Source organism: Balaenoptera acutorostrata, chromosome 2 (assembly GCF_949987535.1).
Source record: "Balaenoptera acutorostrata chromosome 2, mBalAcu1.1, whole genome shotgun sequence".
NCBI classification, from domain to species: domain Eukaryota; kingdom Metazoa; phylum Chordata; class Mammalia; order Artiodactyla; family Balaenopteridae; genus Balaenoptera; species Balaenoptera acutorostrata.
This window is the reverse complement of record NC_080065.1, coordinates 175,056,381-175,077,608: the sequence shown is the minus strand read 5'-3', so window position 1 is coordinate 175,077,608 and position 21,228 is coordinate 175,056,381. Positions and strand designations below refer to the sequence as shown.

At 56.1% G+C, this 21,228-nt stretch overlaps 1 protein-coding gene across 1 annotated transcript; it reads left to right on the top strand.

The window, feature by feature from the left end:
• The first annotated feature begins 2,118 nt into the window (after positions 1-2,118).
• On the top strand, positions 2,119-20,637 carry RAB8A (RAB8A, member RAS oncogene family). The gene is made up of 8 exons (XM_007183593.2): positions 2,119-2,323; positions 7,003-7,063; positions 8,951-9,011; positions 13,099-13,176; positions 14,693-14,782; positions 15,361-15,426; positions 16,957-17,007; positions 19,281-20,637. Exons 1-8 carry the CDS (start codon positions 2,200-2,202, stop codon positions 19,371-19,373), a joined length of 624 nt encoding a protein of 207 aa, XP_007183655.1. The 5' UTR covers positions 2,119-2,199; the 3' UTR covers positions 19,374-20,637.
• The last annotated feature ends 591 nt before the right edge of the window (positions 20,638-21,228 follow it).

Below are 21,228 nucleotides of genomic sequence, written 5' to 3'. Positions count from 1 at the left end.
CCACGAGTCACAACTACTGAGCCCGCATGCCACAACTACTGAAGCCCGCGTGCCTAGAGCCCGTGCTCCAAAACAAGAGAAGCCACCGCAATGAGAAGCCCATGCACCTCAAGAAAGAGTAGCCCCTGCCCGCTCCAACTAGAGAAAGCCCGCGCAGCAACAAAGACCCAATACAGCCGAAAATAAAATTAATTAATTTTTTTAAAAAATAGAAAAGCAAGGTTTAAGAGGTATTTAGAACATCCTTAAAAACCAGGCTGTGAGGGATGAAAGAAAAGTATGGTGGCTTAGGTCTCACTCAGAAAAGTAATTCAAGACAAGCTAGTGTGAGTACAAGATGACAAGTTCAGTTGTGGACATGATGAGTTTGAAGCATCTTTGACAGATCCAAAGGTAGATGCCCAGGAAGTAGTTGGGACATGGAGGGATGGCTGGGCTACGGGTTCTCTGAGAATCACCAGCATGGAGACAGTAGGAGTCAAGAAGTGAATACGATCCCCCCGGAAGCAAGAACAGACATAGAAAGAACCATGAGGAACACCAAGCAACCCACCCCACCACAAAAGACTGCAATGGAATCTGAGAAGCAGCACCCAGAGAAGGGGAAGTATAGGTAATAAAAGAAACAGGCAAATAAAATGGGAAGGGTACCGGGCTTCCCTGGTGGCGCAGTGGTTGAGAGTCTGCCTGCCAATGCAGGGGACACGGGTTCGAACCCTGGTCTGGGAAGATTCCACATGCCGCGGAGCAACTGGGCCCGTGAGCCACAACTACTGAGCCTGCGCGTCTGGAGCCTGTGCTCCGCAACAAGAGAGGCCGCGATAGTGAGAGGCCCGCGCACCGCGATGAAGAGTGGCCCCTGCTTGCCGCAACTAGGGAAAGCCCTTGCACAGAAACGAAGACCCAACACAGCCAAAAATAAATATAATTAATTAATTAATTTAAAAAAAAATGGGAAGTGCACCAAGAAAAGGAGAACTGCCAGAGAAGGTGGTCAAGAGTATCAAATGCCACAGAGGCTGAAGCCAACCAAGTGGTCTATGGCTCTGGTTGAAGCTTTTCCTAACCAGAGTCAAATAAGCAGAAGAATGTGCTGCAGTTGGAGGGAGGAGAGGCAGGGGCCATCTTTTTTAAGATCCTTGGGCAAGTCTCCGGGACTGACCCCAGAGTGACACATAGCGGTGACGCCATGCTGGTGGTGTGTGGCCCGTCTCTACGATGCAGGAAACCATCATGATCAAGACCTCAGCCTCTGAAGCTGGTCACTTTGAGTTCAAAAACCAACTTGCCTGGGAAAGTCACTTAACCTATTTGGCCTCGGTTTTCTCACCCTAAAACGGGGGGGGGGGCGGGGAGGACAATAATACCTACCTCAGTGGGTCGGGGTGGGGATAAAGTATTTCATGTATTTTTTATAAGTACTAACAACACTGGCAGGCACAGAACCAGGGGAGTCCTGCGGGCCTCAGTACACAGCTTGGTGGCTGGGGCCTGGCTATATCTAGGTAGGTCCCCTGGCCAGCGCCGAGGTCCCGCAGCACGTCTCGAGGGGACCTCGCTTCGACTGTGACGGCGCCCCTATTCTCCTTTTCTCTTTGGTTCCCCCTGGCCGGACGCGGAGACCTCTACACGGTACCAACACAGCCACGCCGCCTTCCCGCGCTCGTCCCGATACCAACTGAGGCTGCGCGGGCCTTGAAGGGCGGGAGCCACAGACCCCCACGCGCGTGCGCCCTCTGCTGGCGCCCAACGGTCTTCCCGGCGCGCGTGCGTACGCGCCCCAGACCCCGCCCCCGGGTTGAGGGCGCGCGGAGCCGTTGGCCAAGCTCCCCGCACTCCCCTTCTCATCGGGGGGCGGGGCCGCCCCAGAGTGGAGGGCAGAAGGAGGGGACACGGGCTGCCACGCCTCTACCCTGTCCCCATTTGAAGCCCCTCGACTCCTCACCGCTGGCCAATCGCAGTCCTCCCTGTCCTGAGCGCCGGCCAATGAGCGGCACGCTCGGCCTGCTTCCGGCTCCGTGCCCAGCTCGCCCCTTCCCCACATCTTCCCGAGACAGGCGGGGCGCGGGGGCGGGCGGCGGCCGCGGTGACGCGCGTCGGGCCGGGAGCCAATGGGGGGGTGGGATCGGCGCTGATGGACGGGCCCAGGGGCCAGTGGCGAGGCGCTGGCAGCACTTCCCGTCGGGGAGAGAGTGTAATATGGCGAAGACCTACGATTACCTGTTCAAGCTGCTGCTGATCGGGGACTCGGGGGTGGGGAAGACCTGTGTCCTGTTCCGCTTCTCCGAGGACGCCTTCAACTCCACTTTCATCTCCACCATAGGTAGCAGGGCCGGGGAGCGGCCGGGGGTGCGGGAGGCCCGGGCCGGGCGCGCCCCTGAGGGGCTGGGGCCGAGGGAGCGGCCGGGCCGGATGGGGAAAAGAGCAGAGGGTCGAGGGAGCCGGAGGGGAAAAGAGCTGTCGCCTGCACCGCCGTTTGGCGTTTCCCGGGCCATGGGCGGGGTGGGCACCAGGTGCCCATTTCGCAGATGGGGAGACTGAGGCACCAACCCTCAGCCTACTCAGGGAGTGTATGGCTTGGACGAGGTCTTGGCGCCCGTCATTTTGTTCTGTCCTCGCAGCATACCTTGAAGCAGTTCTTTGGGGTCCTCGTCTTACAGAAGTGGAAACTGAGGCGCGGAGAGTTGTCCATGGGGAAAGGACAGTGACAAGTGACATCTGATCTTATTGAGCATTTACTGTGTGCCAGGCGCTTTATGTGCATTACCACACTTTCCAGTCCTCTGTGTCAGGTGCTGTTATGAGTTCGTTTCACAGTGGAGGAATTTGAGGCTCAGGGAGGATACTGGACTTGTCCAAGGTCACTCGGTCTACAGGTGGCAAGGATGGTATTTGTACCTGGGTGTGTCTGACCCAAAACTCAAGGCTCAACCATCCCAGAGAGATGCGAGCACAGCTGATCCACTTCGAAGCCAGGACTCCAACCCAGACCTCTCCTGCTCTTTCCTCTGGAATATTCAGGGGTTGAGCCCCTCTCCCTGACCCTGTTTCCCCCATGAATGAATTTCTTCTGGAAGGAATGGTGAGAGGGAGTCCAGACACTTCTCCTGCGCGGACTTCCATCTCACTCGAGGGTGGCAGAAATGGCAAGTGACAGCTGCCTGCCCTGGGACCTGTCATCCGGAGGAGATGCCAGATAAAAGCTTCAGTGAGAAACCAAAATCAGCGGCTGCCACAGACAGCCCTGACTTCCCTATCGCTAGACCCAGGACACCGGTTGTCACTTTGCAGAACAGCCTTTCCTGCAGGGCCAGCCCACATTGTGGTTGAGCAGAATTGGCTTGTTGCTACCCAGTTCTGACATCCACAAAAGTGGAGCTGACTTCTTCCCACACCACAAAAACAGCCATTGTCCACATGAAAAGTTTGACCTGGAAGTAACACGCATCAAGCAGAGTGGCCTGTAAGCTACGCAGTCTTGCTCTGGAGTGGGGAAGCAGGAGAATGGTCCTCAAGCCCAAGAGCTGGAAAAAACCTAGGGAATGGGCTTTGCTTTACCCCTGTGTACCTTATCTTCCTAAACCCCACAATGAGCTGCTGATGCCATCCTTGCCATCCTCCAGGAGCTGCACTTTGCAAGACACTTAGCTGCCAGATGTAAAGAGAATTGGACTGGAAATCATCATGCCTGGGTTCCAGCTGCTGTTTGCCCTTGAACAAGCACTTCGCCTCTCTGAGCCCTGTTTCTTCAGCTTAGGAGTGGTGTTCTTTGCTTTGGCCATCGCCTGGATGGTGGAGGATCAGAACTGTACAATGAATAGGGGGTTGTCACCACTGCCAGAGACCATGGAGAGGAAGCAGAATGTCTCTTGTAGTGACCGCATCCTTCCCCTAGGCCCATGTCTTTCTGATTCCTGCCCTTCCCTAACTCCAAGGTCAAACGTTGGGATAGCCCGTGCGTCCCCACCAATCAGGAAGTGATATTAACTCCTAGTAGACTGTGGCTCGCTCTCAACCCAGACCTCAGTTTCCCAGAGTCAGAACCTTCCTAGTGAGATCAATTCGGGGGTTGAGTGGGTTGTCTGTTTTTAAATTCTTGACCAGAAAACCCAGTCTAGTCCTTTAGGGCTCTGAGGAGGCCAGCCTCCACTTGCAGATGAGGACGTAACTTGGGCAAGGTCGTCTAAGGAGGTGGGCGTGGCACTCGAACCCAGGTTCCCTCCCTCCCACCCCGGGATTCTCATTACATTTGTAGCCTTCCTGCAGGCCTCTGTCTTCCAGGAAAGTTTAATTCTCCCTGACCTTGAAGTTATGGCCTCATGACTCTTAGGCCTCGTAAAGTTTACACTGCCTAATTAAATTTGGTGTGTTAATAAAACCCAGGAGGAAGATAGAACAGAGTGATGCTTTGGGTTCTGTGGACTGAACAGTGCTTCTTGATTTCATATGTCCTGTGCATCTGTGAGAGGAGCGGGGTATGTTTTAGGAAGAGTTAACACTGGGTGGCTTAGTCCTGAAATACAACCTGATGCATAGAGGTGATTCTGTATTGGCACTGAGTGTATCTCTGTATTTTCTGTATCGATCAGGGATTAAGTGGCTATTCACCGTCTGCCCAGGTTACATTTTGCCGAAGCCTATTCTCATAAGCTCCGTCAATCGATCATTTGTGGTGTGAACTTGGCCCCGTGGCTCCTGGAATTGGCTCTCCCCAGCCTGGCTCAGCCCCCAGCTCCTCCTCAGGGCCCCATTCACTCATTCCTTCAGAGAAGTGGTTGATGTACGTGAAAGTGCTTACTTGGTAAGCTGTGCGGCACCACGTAGATCCCGTTGCTCTTTATTTTTTCATCCAGCCATCTTTCCCCGGTGCCTGCTGTGCACCAGGCATCCGCCTCAGTGCAGGGGCTGCAGAGATGACTGGGATGAATCAGAGGGAAGCAGAACTGTAACAAGGCCTGTAGTCAAAGTGTGTGTGCAGGACGGGATGATCGGCTTCTAGCAAATACGTACTCAGCCCCTGCCATGCATTCATGGAGATGCAACCATGAATAAGACGTGTGAGCCCCTGCCCTCCTGGAGCTTATGTTCTAGGAGACAGAACTCAAATACAGGCTTATATTCCCTGTGGTCCCCAGGACAGCTCCTGAGGCGGGCAGGGATGGAATTAGCATCCCCGTGCCGTGTTCTGAGGGGGTCAAGCCAGGCCTCAGTCTCAGGGCTTCACAGGCGGAGATTTAGAACCAACTCCTGGGGGCAAAGGCTGGATTTGGCTGTTACCCCTCCACGCAGGCCATTGCAGGGAGCAAGTTTTGCTCCCATTTGCATGGAGCAAATATACAATGTCAGGGATAGTGCGTGAAGAAGACGCAGCAGGTGAAGGGAGAAAGGATGGTTAGGAAGGCTCCCCTGAGGAGGTGACTTGAACAGAGACCTGAGTGAAGGGAGAGGGGAGCCAGATGGCCATGGAATGAAAGAACATTCCAGGAGGGGAAGGAGCAAGCGTAAAAGCCCTGAGGCTGGAACACGCTTGGGCATTGTGGCGGGAGAGGAGGGCGAGAGCCATGGGTGATGAGGTGACAAGGTTAGGAGCACTCAGGCAACTGTTTTCACTTTATTCTGGGGCCCAGGAGGAGGCGGTGGAAAGGTTTTTAACTGTTTAACGGTTTTATTGTTGGGAATTCCCAGGTGGCCTCGTGGTTGGGATTCCGGGCTTTCACTGCTGTGGCCCGGGTTCAATCCCTGGTCGGGGAACTAAGATCGCACAAGCCAGGTGGCGCAGCCAAAAAAAAAAATTACAAAAAAAACCCAAAACAGTTTTATTGACATATAATTATATAATTCAACTCACCCATTTAAAATGTACAAGTCAGTGGCTTCAGGTACATTCACAGAGTTGTGCAACCATCACCACAGTCAGTTCTAGAGCATTTTCATTATGACAAAAAGACACTCCACACCCCTTGGTCAATCTCATTCATCTCCTCATCTCCTCACATCTGTGCCCCCCTCCCACCTCCCCCCGCCTCTCTCCAGCAACCACTAATCTCTCTTCTGTCTCTCTGGATTTGCCATTCTGGATATTTCATATGAATAGAATTACATACTGTGTGACCTTTCACATCTGGCTTCTCTCACTCGGCGTTATATTTTCGAGATCATCCACGTTGTAGCATGTGTCAATGCTTCATCCCTTTTTATGGCTGAGTAGTATTCCACTGTAGGGAAAGACCACATTTTGTTTATTCATTCATCTGTTGGTGAACACACTGGAAGGTTTGGAGCAGAGCTTAGCTTGGTGACGTGGTTGAGTGTGTGTTTTGGAAGCTGGGGAGGGGCCTGAGGGGACAACGGTGGGAGCCTGGAGAGCAGCCGAGGAGGCTGAGAGGTCACCCTGGTCCTGGGGAAAGGGGACTAAAGCCAGAGGGTGGGAGAGAAGGAGGGCAGGGTCAGGAAGGCTTCTTGGGGGTGACCTTCCAGCAGGTCTTAAAGGAGGAGAAGTTTGCCAGGCGGGCAGGGTAGGGACCACCCACAGAGAAGGAACAGCACGTGTAAATGCTAGAGGCCCACCTGCATCGGGTACATCTCGGGGCCCAGCGTCCCGTGTGCTTGGAAGGCCAGGTGCGGGCGGCGGGAAGCGTGGGGCTCTGGCCCGGAAAGGGCTGTGGAGCCCACTTCACGAGGCTGCCTCCCGGGAAAGGGACGAGAACACGGCTTTGGCACCTGAGCTACCTGGGGTTGCCCGCCAGCTCTGCCCCTCACCAGCTTCACTCTGTGCCGCTCCTTTCTGCCCTCTGAGCCTCAGCCTCCCCTTCTGTGAGAGGAGGAAGCTGGCCGGGTGCCTCCAGATCGGTTTGCGGGATTCCGAGATTCCCGCGGGCCCGGCAGGTGCTCCAGAAACCATGGCAGCTGTTACCTGCACAGGTTGTCAGCGTCCGTCCTAGACACAGCTTGGGAGATGGACTGACAGTGATGTGCCTTGTTTTTTCTTTTCTTTTCTTTCAGGAATTGACTTTAAAATTAGGACCATAGAGCTCGATGGCAAGAGAATTAAACTACAGATATGGTAAGAGTCGTTTCCTTCATCAGCCCCTCACCCAGCGGGTGCTTTGAGCCCGAAGCCCCTGGTGCCCCGTCCCCCTCCCTGTGACCACGGCCGCCATCTCTCTGTGCCCAGCCCGGACACATCAGGCTTTCTTCAGAAGCCCCAGGAACGGTGCCCTGCTGGCTGCTGGGGCTTAGAGTCTGTGTCGGCCCTTCTGAGGACATAGCTCCCAGGCCCACTTCCGATGTGGGCACAGTCTGGGCCTGGGCTTCAGAGGCACCTGCTCCCACTGAACTTGGAGAGAGCCCTCCTGGTGGCGGTGAAGGCTGCCAGGATAGCAAGATACCACAGCCCGGCATTTCCTTCTAAGCCTATCAGCTCGCTGAAGAAGGCCTGACATCGCTTCCTCTTTTGTCTCCTGGGGACGCCCAGGCCTCACTTCCTAATACAGAGACCTGAAATCCCAGAACTGAAAATAAGCTGAGGCCAGGCCCAGCAGTGAGACCTGTTTCTGTTCTGCTCACCTGGGGCTGACTTCCCATGCTACGTAAAGTCAGGGCATTTGTGAGTCCCCGTCACGGATGGTGACTCTGGTCTGCAGCCCACTGCGCTAGGAAGGCTGGGCTCAGGTGGTCAGAGGCTAGGAGAGTCCTACCCTGCAGACGCATCACTTGCAGGGAAGCACGAACCCTGAGCAAAAGAGAGAGAAGTCACATTTGGGAGAGTGGCTCGGTCCTTCCGGGCCAGGCACGTGCCTGTGGGTGGGAGGGGTGCCGTGAGATGGGCTGTGAAGCCTCCCTCCCTGCAGCGTGTCTCCCCAACTCAAGTCTCAGAGCCCGAACACAGCCCCGCCTGCGCAGCAGGTCCCCTTGACTTCGGTGGTATCCGCCTCTGAACCTGACTTCAGAATCGAAATCTGGGTGTGGCCTAACCAATCCTACTGAGCTGCGGCGGCGGCAGCCAGTCTCTGGCCGCCTCGTAAGTTACAGGGCCGCAGAAGTTCCTCTGTTTACAACACGTTGGCTCCCCAGCAGTCTCAGGGCCCAAGTCCAAAGTGACACTGTACCAGCAAGCAGAAGTTTTGATTTCTTTTCCTCCTGTCCTCCTGCTTCTGCTCTTAGCAGTCGCAGGGGGGTTAATGACTCTCTTAGAATTCTTCTAGAACAGTCATAAAGTAACTGATCATAACCGCTAACATCACCTGCTATTGGCGGCAGAAAGTCACCTTAGCCCCAAATGAGGTGTGTCTGTACAGTCCAGACGTGCAGAGCCCTGCACAGGGGGAGGTGCAGGGCCAGAGGAGGAGCCCTGGGCCCAGAGACAGAAGACGTGGTCTTGCCCTGGCTCTGCCACTGACCACTTGTCACCTTTAAACCAAACACTGAATACCCTCCGTGCCAGGAGCTGGGCTAGGCACAGGTGTGTCTTACCCAGGTACCTCCACCGTACCCACGAGGACGGACTTTCCCCCTGACCTCCACCAGGATGGCGAGCGTGGAGGTGCTTCCTAAGCCCCGCTGAGCTCGACCAGCTCAGCCCACCAGCAAGGGCTGTGTTCCCGTGCCACGTGACCAGCCTCTTCCACATACAAGGCCCCAGATTTTCACAAATAATAACATCCAACCTTGGCTCTTCTGTGGCCCAGAAACTCTGGGGAAAATCCCCAGGACAACAAGATGTAGCAGAGGAGTCATTCTGCCACATCCCTAGCCAGGAGACATCAGACACCTGCCCAAGCCACAGTTTCCTTCTCTGTAATAATGGGGGGCTGCCCCACAGCAGGACGATGAATCAGGAGATGACCCATGAGAAAGCTGGGCATCCATACTGGGTAAATGCCCCTCATTCTCACTGTGATGATTGTTCTCTTTCTGTGTCGCTAATATCCCTTTTTCTCCTCATCGTTAGGGACACAGCTGGTCAGGAACGGTTTCGGACGATCACAACAGCCTACTACAGAGGCGCCATGGTATGGATTGGTTTGGCGCGGGGGGGTTGTCTTTGGTTTTTTTTTAAGTCAAAATGAACATCAGTGCGTTGGATACCAAAATCTGGATGTTTCTGAGGAGCCCGTGCTCTGGCTTCTCAGGGGTCCTTGGTCCCAGGTTAGTTTTAGGAAAAGGCTGTGTGCCCCACCTCTGCCCCCTCATCCTCCATACCTCCCCTTCTGGCTCCAGAGACAATACAGGGTTCAAGGAAACCTAATTCTCCAGGAATGAAGAAAGACACAGGAAGCCGGTTCTTCCAGGTGAGGTCAGAGAAATCAGAGCCAGCATGCCCCAACACTTAGGAGTGCTCATGTGGCCCATGTCAGACTCTCTGGAACTTGCTACTGAAAACTTGAAGATCATCCAGGAGCTGACTTGCTCAGGGCTGTTGGCCGTTAACATCTGTTGCCTGCGCCTGAGGCGGGGTCATGTGATAGGAAGACTCGTTCATCATCCCTCAAATGTGTTTCTTTTTTTTTTATAAATTTATTTATTTTATTTATTTATTTTTGGCTATGTTGGGTCTTTGTTGCTGCGCGTGGGCTTTCTCTCGTTGTGGCGAGCAGGGGCTACTCTTTGTTGTGCGCGGGCTTCTCATTGTGGTGGCTTCTCTTGTGGAGCACGGGCTCTAGGTGCGCGGGCTTCAGTAGTTGTGGCTCATGGACTCAGTAGTTGTGACTCACAGGCTCAGTAGTTGTGGCTCTTGGGCTCTAGAGCGCAGGCTCAGTAGTTGTGGCGCACAGGCTTAGTTGCTCCACAGCATGTGGGATCTCCCCAGACCAGAGCTCGAACCCGTGTCCCCTGCATTGGCAGGCGGATTCTTAACCACTGCGCCACCAGGGAAGCCCATCCCTCAAATATTTTTACCGAGCACCTTCTCCAGGCCAGGCCGAACTAGATGCAGAGGGCAACCTGGATTGGGCCAGGGTCCTATCCTGGAGAGCCCTGAGCTGGTCATGCACCTGCGAGGGGTATACAAAGCGGGGTGCTTGGGGGCCGTGGGGAGTGGGAGGCAGATCCCCAGGACCTCGTTCAGCCCCCCTGGGTCATCCTCTGAGCTCGGTCTCCTTACTTGGAAAGTGGAACAGAGGAGTATGCTCCAGGCAGCTGTGAGGATACATGGCCAGCTCCCCATTTCCAGCTCCCACTGCACCGCATCCTTTCCATGATGCACCCCATCAGTCAGCTATAGACCCGTTTCCTCCACTAGGCCGTAAGCTCCAGGAGGGCTGGGCCACCTCTTGGTCCCTGCCACATGCACGGTGCCTGGGACCATGCTGAGTATGCGGTAGAGCTCAGGAAATACTGGTGGACGGCAGAAATGAATAGAGGCATTAAGTATTTAGAGCATCCCACACAGCGTCTGAACATAACAGAAACTCAATCATGTGGGTTGCAACCTTAGTGCTCCTCATTAAAATTAATTTACTAATTTTCCCCTCACCTTGCTTTGCTCTGGTGGGGCGGGGGGCCTTGGGGCACTGGGGTCCTGGGGGAGCTTCTGCTGTATGGCCTCAGGTAGGCCCCATCCCTCTCTGGGTTGAAATAGCACCCCCTGCCCCATTCACCAAGCCCTTCCCTCCAGCAGGCAGTGGCCCCAGGTCTTGGCCATAAACCCCTGAGTGTGGGTGCCATATTATCCCCATTTTACAGATGAGGAGCCTGAGGCTCGGCACCATTCCAGGCCCTGCTTAAATTCACACATAGGGTAGATGTCTGGGCCGGTAGTGGCTGGCCCTTTCCAGCCCCGACATCTCAGCCAGCCCCTGACGAGGCTGGACTGAGCCATCTGTAAGACCTTGTCCAGCCCCAAGATGATTGTATCCTCCTAGACCTGCGCTAACCCGTACAGAAGCCGCTGGCTGTGTGTGGCTATTTGAAACCAAATCAGTCAAAGTAGGAAATCCAGCCCCTCGGTCGCACTGGCTGCATTTCAGGTGCCCCGGAGCCACGTGCGGCCAGTGGAGACCGTATAGGACAGCACAGAGAACGTTGGCAACGTTGCAGCCCCGTCATCACCTTTGTCCTCGTGGCAGTGGACCCTTGGGTCCCAGATTTGGGGAGCATCGGATGTCTGGTGTCCTGTTGTGAGCTTGCAAACAGATATGGGGAGCTGTGCCCAGACTGGGGCCAGGAGAATGGTCACTCGGAGCCCCGAGGGGAGCTTCGTGGAGAACGTGGAATAGGGTGACACTATGTTTTCCAGGGACTTCTGCTCTTTCCTGATGGAGAGCTCTATTCACTGCCCCCGACACCGCATAGGTAAAAATCTGGGACCTTGGAATCTTGCATACGTGGTGCCAGCCTAGTGGCGGTGGTGGCAGAATCGTGGGCCATCAAAAGGGCCGGTCCCTGGATCAAGAGGCAAAAAGCCCTCGGAGCCCTGTGGCGTTTCTTGCGCCTGACAGTGGGAGGCCAGCTGCTGCGCAGAGGCCCCAGTGATGCTCGGCTCACAGAGTCCATCCACCAGTGTCTGTGCTCACTCTGGCCTTGGCCGGAGCACGTCACACGTCACGGCCGCTAAAAGCTCCTCCAAGTCCTCCCGTCAGCAGTCTCTATTCAGTCTCCCCAAGAGACCACTGAATGAGGGTTCCCAGATGGCATTTTTGAGGGGTTGTGGCTGCAGCAGGCTCTAAGGCCGCTGTGCGTATCCCCAAGGTCACAGCGGGGATTTGGAATTGCAGCGGCTCGCTTGCCCTGTCTGTGTGGTTTTTTCACACACCCTCACCCCTGCGGTTATCTGCCCAGCACACAGGGCCCGAGTTCTTACTCTGCAAATTCAGGCAGCCTCAGAGACGTCTTGGCCAGCACCAGAGCTTGTGGATGGAGGGCTAGGCCCTTGGAGCGGGTAGAGTGAGGGGATGGAGTGAGCCGGGCCTGGGCAGGACAGCTGGGGCCTTGGCACCCCGGGGCTGAGCCGCACAGGGGCTGGCGATAGTATTGCTGCAGGCTGGCTCACCACGCGTGCCCTGCGAGGATGTCCAGGGCAACACGGGGACTGTCGCAGGGTGGCCCCGAGCGTTGCTTGATCCTGATGAGGACCCAGGGAGATTCCTAACGGGAGCCAGTGTCATCAGCTCCTTTAGAGCTGGGCTAGAATCTTAAAGGTCACCTCTTTCTGCACCTCAGTTTCCCCTTTTATCAAGTGGGGATATTTGCCTTTCTCCTCGGCAGTGGCGAGATTGTGGGCTCAAGCAGAGACGGGTTCACTTTGCAGCTATTTCAGAACCCATGGACTGTCTCCCAGCTGCTCACGCGTTGGTTATGGAATCACAGAGGCCTCAGCATTGCCTGCCCCAGTGCTTGAAGCCAGCCCCGACTCCGGTGGGGTTGTTGGAAGGCACGTGGGCATTAGGGTGTGTCCCCCCGGGCTTAGACCCCAGTTGCGTCCTTTACTCTCCCTCGTGTGACTGGGGACAGGGACCTAGCCCCCCACCCCCCAGGCTCAGGTTCCCCGTTCTCACAGTGCAGACACTGGGACCACCCGACCCAAGCCTGTGAGGCTCAGGGAGACCCAGTCGCAGTACCTGGCTCACGGTAGGCACCAGATGAGGGGTGAAGCTGGGGCGACCAGTGGAGGCGGCCTTGGCTGAGCCCAGGAGATGACTCAGGGCAGGGTGGGGGGCGAGTGAGGGTGTGGAAGAGGCTGAGCATAGCCAAGGGTTGGCAAGAGGGGGAGCCCGGTGGGCATCAGGGCCGTGGAATGCAGCCTGTAGAGCAGGGGGCTGCAGGATGCGAGGCTGAGAGGTTGGCCGCTGGGACCTCGCTGGCTGCCGAGGCACACGGGCCGCACTCATCCTGCCAGTAGTGGGGAAACAGCAGGGCTCCTTTGTAAGCACAGGTGTGGTAGGGTCTGGTCTGCGGGGTGAAGGGTCACATCAGTGGCCGAGGAGTAGGGGACTGGAGCCTGGGACACCAGAGAGAGGCTGGTGGTGGAGCCCAGCAGAAGGAAGGGTCCCGGGGATGGTGTCCTGTCGGGGTCCCTGCTGCCCACCTTGCTGGGGCCTCCCCCTCAGAGTGCTCGCGGCTTGTCCAGAGCGCGTGTCTCTGTCTCCCCCTGCTTATTAGGGCATCATGCTGGTCTACGACATCACCAACGAGAAGTCCTTCGACAACATCCGGAACTGGATTCGGAACATTGAGGAGGTAAGGCTTGGGGACCCCTCCCATGCACAGGAACCTCCCACGCATCCTCTCCTCAGCCCTCACCCCGGAGCTTCCTGGTTTACACATGAGATCCCTGAGCCCAGAGGCACCTAGAAGTAACTCACTGGGAACAGAGTCAGGGAGACGGGAACCCACGCAGTCAACCCTGGAGAACACGCTGGCCCAGCCTCATCACAGAGCAACCCCGAGAGCCCATTTCCCCAGCCGGGCTTTCGGGTTTGGGCAACATCGAGGTCAAGGAAGAAGGATATCCAGTCACTGTGAGCATTTGGTGCTTTCTAGAGAAGGAAGGTTTTAGAGTTAGAGTCGGCATGACCTTTGTATTTGGTGGGTGTGGTGAGGGCATGTGTCAGGTTGCACTTTGAACTGCAACGGAGCAGGGTCTGAGCTGGTATGAGCTCTCTGTGCGTGTGCTCAGGCCAGCAGCAGCAGCTGCCTGTGGAAGGAGACCTTGAACCCCGAGGGAAGAGAAGGCGGCCAGCGCCGCCTCCCTGTCCCAAAGCCAGTGTCGTCACCTCCCCGCTCTCCACAGAGCTCACCCTCACCCCCAGAGCCTCCCTGGACAAGGTGCTTGTGGCTTGTGATGACTCACCAGGTGGGGTTCGGGTCTGAGAACTTTGCCCACCCATGAAGACACGGCAGAAGGTCACATCACAGCCGGCACCTGTGAGCGGTTGCACTGGGCCACCTCCCAATGACCCCGGATTTCCTGGCAGGAGGCTGCGCCTGGCCTGAGGAGGGGCTCCTCACACTGGTCTCTGGGGAACTTTTGTGTTCCGGCCAGTAGGCGAGAGAGCCTTCCAGTTATTAGGAAGTTAGGGAGCACAGGAGCGCGTTTCCCTGAGACCAGATCTGAGCTGCAGTGAGAAGGACCTTTCTGATGGTCCAGTCCTTCAGGAAGCGAGGCCCACTGGGTTGGAATGTGGGGGCGGGTTGGAGGAAGGGACTGTTTTCAGGCATGAAGACAGAGTTAAGGGAACGCCAGGGGATGGCAAAGCACAAAGCGCTGGTGGCGGCCGAGGTCTGCGCCCACCCCCGGCACAGCCTGTTTCTGGAGCCCAGAACAGGGGCCCTGGAGCAGGGCAGAAGGTCCCAGGGCAGCAGCTGGGGTCTCCAGCAGAGGAGCCGGGGAAGGAGGGAGGCGAGCAGGGGTCAATACCCCAGCCCCACTTGCCTCCCATAGGCCAGACCTGGCCAGGAGTCCGAGGACAGTCATGGTAGCCTAGTTGACGTGGCCCATAGAGAAGCTGTCCTTGGCAGCCAGAAGGCGTGCGCTTGGTCAGGGTAGCAGCCAGAACCCTGAACTCTGTCCTGGCACTGGCTCAGTGACATAGGACGGGCCTCTCAGCCTCTCTGAGCTTCAGCTTGTCATCTGTGCAGGGTGTGCCTAGCAGCCCTGGCCCCATCACTCTGGTCTTGGGGGATGGGCTACCAGTTGGTTGGTAGTCCAGTGTGACCTTACCTCTCACCTCCCCCATCTGCCCCTCCCCTCCAGCACGCCTCTGCAGACGTCGAAAAGATGATACTTGGGAACAAGTGCGACGTGAACGACAAGAGACAAGTTTCCAAGGAACGGGGAGAAAAGGTGGGCATGGTGGCCGGCTTGGGCCTGGCACTGCCAGACACCTCGGGGCAGAGGGACCACAGCGTCTGGGGTTCCCTGCATGGAGGCCAGCCCTGCCCTGCCCCAGAGGGCCCCCCGATTGCTCACTGATGGCGAGGCTGGGCTTTTGGGGAGACTCCCTTACAATCTTTCTGAGCATAAGATGACCCATCTTCCGGGATGCAGGGCTTGGCTGGGCACGCAGATGAGTCGGTTGTCCCAGTGGGGCACATGCCATGGGAAGGGAAGGTGGAAAGCACACGCCCAGCCGGGCTTCAGGCTAAAGACTGAAAGCAGCGAGGGCTTCTGGGTGTGCTCTGCTTGCTTCCGCACAGCACCTCGTGGGACCCGTCGAGGCCACAGGGGGCGGAGAACAGAGCCGTGGTTTGAGCCAGGCCCCCTCCACCCTCCTGCCAGGGACATTCACCCCCTGCTCTCCACTGGTGGCTTGAGGGAGCAGGCCCCACTCTGTCTCTCTGTCTCGGCCCCCCTCAGGGCACCGTGCAGAGGTCTGGGTGCCTGGTGGCTGATATTCGCATGTTTTTCTCCCTCCCTCGCAGCTGGCCCTGGACTATGGAATCAAGTTTATGGAGACCAGCGCGAAGGCCAACATCAACGTGGAGAACGTGAGTCCCGGGCCCACAGCGCCGGCCCATTAGCCATTAGGGCTAAGGGTTGGGCTGCACCCTCCAGGGAGGCTCTGTCACAGGGACTGGCCACAGCTTCGGCTGCCTCTTGGACAGACGGCTGAGAGGCACTTCTTGGGCGGCACCGTGTGCCAGGCCTCTTGCAAGGCCCAGGGGGCCTGGGGGAACTGCCCCCACGTTCTGACATCAGCAGGTGCCGGCCCCAGCTGGGCACCTAGGACATGATCTCACTGGCTCTCGCGCAGCCCTGGGGAGCAGGCGCAGTTTTGAAGGTGGGGAAACCGAGGCTCAGAGAGTCTGCACGGGCTGGCGCCCAGGCCTGCCTCCGGGTTTGTGCTTTCATTCACACCACCCGCACAGACAGGGTCACAAGCCCATACAGAGTAGGGCACCCTGACCGATCCTTGGCCCAGGCCTCCTTCTCCTGTCCACCAGCAGCGCCAGCCCTGAAGCTCACCTGCCTTCTTCTCCGTTCCGCCACTCCCGTGATCTTTCCAAAATAGATCTTCCACGCCACTCCCAACCTCAGCCCCTGCGCGAGGCACAGAAGGCCCTCCCTAGCTGGCCCCATCCAGTGTGTGCTGCCCACAGCTCAGGCCTCGCCCACCACTCTCCGTCCCTGGCCGCCTGTGCCTCACCTTCCTCCAGGCCTTTGCCACAGTTCCCACGCCCCCCTCTTCCCATCAGGGACCAGACCATGTGGCCCCTTCCCGAGGAGGCCTCTGCCGTTCCCCAGGCCCTGAGGCCCACCACTTTAGGCATCCCCAGCACCCCGAGACACCCTCCGCGACAGAACTTTCCACATCACATGGGTGTTTGCTAAGACTCTGCTTCTCGCCGAACCAGGAGCCCCTTGACTGCAAATGCTGAGGCCAACTCATCTCTGTATAAGGCCCGGAGCAGGGTTGGTGCCAGAGTGGGGTTTATAAGTGTTGTCCAGATGGGGGAAGAGAAGAAACGGTCAGGAGCCTGTGACAGAGACAGCAGCCTGGGGTCAGGCCTTCGCCAACCCTTGGAAGATGAACCTTTCACCCTACCTACCAGGCCTTCTTACTGGGCGAGGACCCAGAATGAAGCTCGTTTGGCCAAGGAGCCACTTGTCTTTCTGCCCTGCCCCTGACTGTTAGAAGCGGGGCAGAGTGGGCAGATAGAGCACAGGGGTCAGGGACGGAGAGCTCGATCAGTCAGTTAGCCACTGAGTGCCTTGAGACAAGTCGCTTGGGCACCCCCTCTCCAAGCCTCAGCTTCCTCTCTGACCAGCCAAGGGTGATCCCACCTTCCAGGGTCATTGGTTTAGGGGAAGTGGCGGTCCAGGTGGGTGGGGGTATCCCTGTAGGGGCAGGAGATGGGGCTGAACAGGTGAGACCCATGCCCAGGTCTCTGTCCTAACACTGTTCCCCCCACTGGCCCTGCTGTTGAGCCACGCCCTCTGTGTGGCAGCATCCAGGAACCAGCAGGCCCCCACCTGCTTCCCACTCCTGGGCTCCTAACTACGTGCTTATTCCACAGGCATTTTTCACTCTCGCCAGAGACATCAAAGCAAAAATGGATAAAAAATTGGTGAGTGTGTGTCCTCCCCGGATCCCCACATGCCTCCCTGTTGGAGCTGGCTGGCATCGCTCTCAGTGGTGTGATGCATCCCCGGGCAGATCCTGCTTCTTAGGGCCCAGGTGCACCTAGTAGGGCATCTCTAGGAAGGGGGGTAGCGTTATCAGGTGTGGCGGGGACATCCACCCTGAACATGCCTCTCAACTTCATCTTTCCTCTGTGGCCCGGAGCTGCTCAGTACCAGGCGCTGCTCACTAAGCACACAAGCTAGCTGGGCACACCGGACCCTTTCCGTCCCTCTTGGGAGCCAAGCATGCACGAAGGTAGAGGGCCTCCTGCAGAAAAGCCCCCCAGGCAGGCCCAGAACCACGGTCCACCCCGTAACAAGGCCCCCAAGCAAGGCTCGTGTCTGACAGCTGCCGGCTTTCCATCCTGATGAGTCCAGCAGGTCGATAGCCTTTTTCTTCCTTCCAGCCCCAAATTCTGCAGATTGTGACAACCTTCAGTGGGTGCCGGGGCCCTGAGGCCTCCAGGAGGTCCCGCCTGAATCCCTCCGCATCCACCCTTTCATTCATTTCTAGCTTTTCTGTTTAGCACATGAGCGGTTTCACAGTCCCCAGCATGCAGCATAATTAGTGCTTTCTTGGTAGGGTCTGAACGCTGAACTATATTTTGCGCATGTTAGTGGCTAAACGCTGTCGTGAGTCTTACTCCAAAGTCTCTGTCCCAGCGACCACTCTTCCCGCCAAGTGATGCTCCCTGTTGTCTGATACGAGGGCATGACGCACTCTATTTGTGACCTGTTCTATGTCTGCGCATATAGGACTGCGTACACAATACAAAACGCCATTCAAGTAGTTCACATCTGACTTAAAATGAGTGTCATTTTCATAATTCTAAGATGCTGTGAATTGAATTGCAAGGCACACGATCAATTTAGGAGCAGCTGTTTAGCCAAAACAGAAAAGAGTCTGTGTAAACCACTGTACTTTGAGAAGAATTTTCTTACAATTGTAATTTTCTTAGAATTCTCTTCTCTTCAATATAACAGTAAAATTTAGATTTTTAACGATCCTACTGACTCACTCATGCCCACCGGGATTTACACTGAGCCTCGTGGCAACACTTTGCCTGTGCTTTTGATACCGGCCTGTTGATTGCCTCCGGAATGTGCCATGTCCTTCCAAGGCACAGATTGTGAAGTGCTCATGTTCACCATAATCCTTGCAGTTTCTTTTTCTTTCTTAATTAAGTTGCAAATCACCAACAGTTAAATTCTATCCATTTCCTACCACCTTTGTTTATGTGCAGAGTTGCAACCCCGTACCACTTCTATCAGTCTTCTTTTTTTTTTTTTTTTTTTTAATGTAATTGACATAGGACAGTGTGTAAATTTGGCACTGTGTAGGCATTCAGCAGTTACTGTTGAATAAATTCAGGTTTTATCTGAGAGCTGAAAGATGAGAAGGAATTAGTCAAAGAAACAGGGCTGAACCTTTCCAAACCTGGTGATGTGAGAGAAAATAGGATTTCAGTTCCCAGGGTAGGCAGGGACCAGAACAAGAGGCTTCAGATGCCGGGCGACAGCACTGATGGATTTTCAACAGGGCTTGAGCTTAGGGCTTACCTCACCGGCAGCAGGGTGGAGGGTGAACTGTGGGGAAAGGTGGGGAGCCAGAGCCTTGGCACAGGGGCAGGGAGACCAGCCGGGTGAGTGAGTGGCCCTGGGACCTTGAACCCAGCCCCTCCAAATCCCAAGAGAGAGTGCCTTTCTGCTGCCCTCAGCTGCCTCACTGATAGGTGCTCAGCACAGATGGGTAGATGGATGGGAAGGAGGGAGGGGTGGGTGAATGGAAAGAAGGAAATAGGGAAAGAAGGGAGTGAGATGGGTAAATAAGTGGTTGGAAAGATGTTGAGAGGGTGAATGGAAAGGGGTGGATAGGTACGTGAATGAGTGATTAAAGGAATGAATTGTTGGAAGGAGTGATGGGTAGTAGATAAAAAGCAGATCTATGGGTCTGTGAAAGATGAATTGTTAGTTGGAGGGGACAGCTGGATGGATGGGTGGATGGTTGGTTGGAAGGGGATGGATGGATGATGGATGGGAGGGCATGGGTGGTTGGATGGAAGGGGATGGATGGAGGGTTGGTTGGAAGGTGACAGATGGGTACATAGGCTGGCGGTTGGTTGGTTGGTTAGTTCATTAGTTGACTGGCTGGTTGGTTAAGAGACATAGAGCTCATGTTGCTCAGCCATAACCTCAGAAAACCTCCTGTGATTTTCAGGAAGGCAACAGCCCCCAGGGGAGCAACCAGGGAGTCAAAATCACACCGGACCAGCAGAAGAGGAGCAGCTTTTTCCGATGTGTTCTTCTGTGAGGAATGCCGCCTTACCCTGAGCCTCGCTCAGCCGAGCTGACTGTGCCTGTCCTGAGTGAGCCCCTCACTCAGCCGGGGCCCTCCCCCCTCACCACTCCCCGCCACGCCGCGGCCACCGGGCCCGTGGCCACCAGAACACAATCGAGAAATTGTTTATTTTAGTAACTGATCTTTTTCAACTCTGGAGACGGAAGAAGTTAAGAATCTGCTACCTTTCCTGCGACATCCACTGAATGGGTCCACGCACCGTGCGAAGCTAGCGAGAGAGGCGGAGCCGCGGCACGGCCGTCAGTAGCAGCCCGCACGGCAGGCCTCCATCTCTGGGCCTCGACATAGCTAGAGCCCCGCCGGAAAGCCCGTCCACGTCCCCCGCGACAGAAGCGAGGCCCCCAAAGGCCAGTGATAGCTCCGGGGGAGCCGGGCTCTGCACCCTGAGCGAGGCAACTCACATCAGGCCCAGGAAGCATCTGCCCAGCCAATCCAACGCCTGCTTTCACCTCTTCTCTCAGTTTTTGGACAAGTGACAGAAACCGTTATCTACTCCCCGCACCCCCCCCGGCTCCCCCCCCCGACCCCCATGTTAACTGTCAAACCAAAGGGAAGCACAAATTAAGGAAATCCTGAGGAAAGAAGCATGGAGTGGCCTTTCCTGTTTACAGCCAGGTTTGGTCCCGTGGTCCAGCCGGGCCTTGGGCATGGCCAGTAGGTCCCTCCACAGTCCCCACCTGAGCACTGAGGGGTCTCCGTGCATGCCACGGGTGAGCCCAAAATGCAATCACGCACGGCCCACCCTCGATCGGGGCACCTACTCCTCTTCGTCCTCCCGCTGTCTCCAAATCGGACGTTCTTTCTAGAGATTTTTATTTTTCCAGATCTGTAGTGTCAGGAGGTGATTCTGTCCTTGATTTCCAACAGCAGACCCAGGTGATCGGGAACACATGCACCCCCCCTCCCCCAACCTCTGGGACATGGCTGAGAGTGCGGGTGGCCTGCGGGGCCTGACTGCAGAGCAGTCTGGGTGGGTTTTTAACTGCCGTTGCTCAGTTCTGTTTTGACAGCTCTGCCTTCCCGTAGAGACTGCAGTCGGGACCAGGTAACCAGGTCGGGGGGTGTCACCAGGGAGCCTTTCTTTTTCTCTTTTTTTGAATTAAAACCAACATACCAGCAATCGTCTGCTCTCCCCTTGGTATCTTAACATGCTCTGTTTACATCGATAAATGCACTTAAGGAAAACAAATTAAAGCTCATTTTAAAGTTAACGGATTTTTATGTCCGCATTCTCTGTGTAGGTACACAGATGTGGCCAGATGTTGGGTTCACAGGATGCCCGCTATTTAAAACACAGCCCAGGTCAGCAGGGGCCTCAGGTCTGGACAAGATCAAAGTAGAGGTGGCAGGTTACCCCAAGCTGGAGGAGGAGGTCACCCCAAGCTCTGAGGAGGTGACACCGTTATCAAAAGACTGACTTGGGAAAATAAGCTTCCCAACCTGCCCCCTTCCCCAAACACACGCAGCACAGGAAAACGAGGAGGTGTCCCTCCCCGCAGCACCACTTCGTACACCACACCCCCGGCTTAACCCGCTCGGTCCACATCAGTCCCCGTCATGCCACCAAGTGTCTCTCGTCTTGGTCCCTACCGCACCCGTTTTGCCAAGTTGAGCGCTCCATTCTGAGCCCCCCGACCTCACCTCTCAGGAAGTCTCCTCCCCATGATCCTGCTTCAGACCCGCGGCGCAACCAGGGCCTGAGCCTCAGTTGGGCACCATCATAGCTCCCACCTCATAGGATGGCTGTGAACAGCCCGCGAGAGGGTGTATCCCAAGCTAACTGCTGTCACATTGTGTCATCATATTC

Bases quoted from the DNA above. Each gene is read 5' to 3' on its own strand.
- RAB8A (XM_007183593.2), top strand. From the start codon at position 2,200: ATGGCGAAGACCTACGATTACCTGTTCAAGCTGCTGCTGATCGGGGAC. The intron at 9,012-13,098 runs GTATGGATTGGT...CCTGCTTATTAG, and splicing joins CCTACTACAGAGGCGCCATG to GGCATCATGCTGGTCTACGA. The intron at 13,177-14,692 runs GTAAGGCTTGGG...CCTCCCCTCCAG, and splicing joins GGATTCGGAACATTGAGGAG to CACGCCTCTGCAGACGTCGA.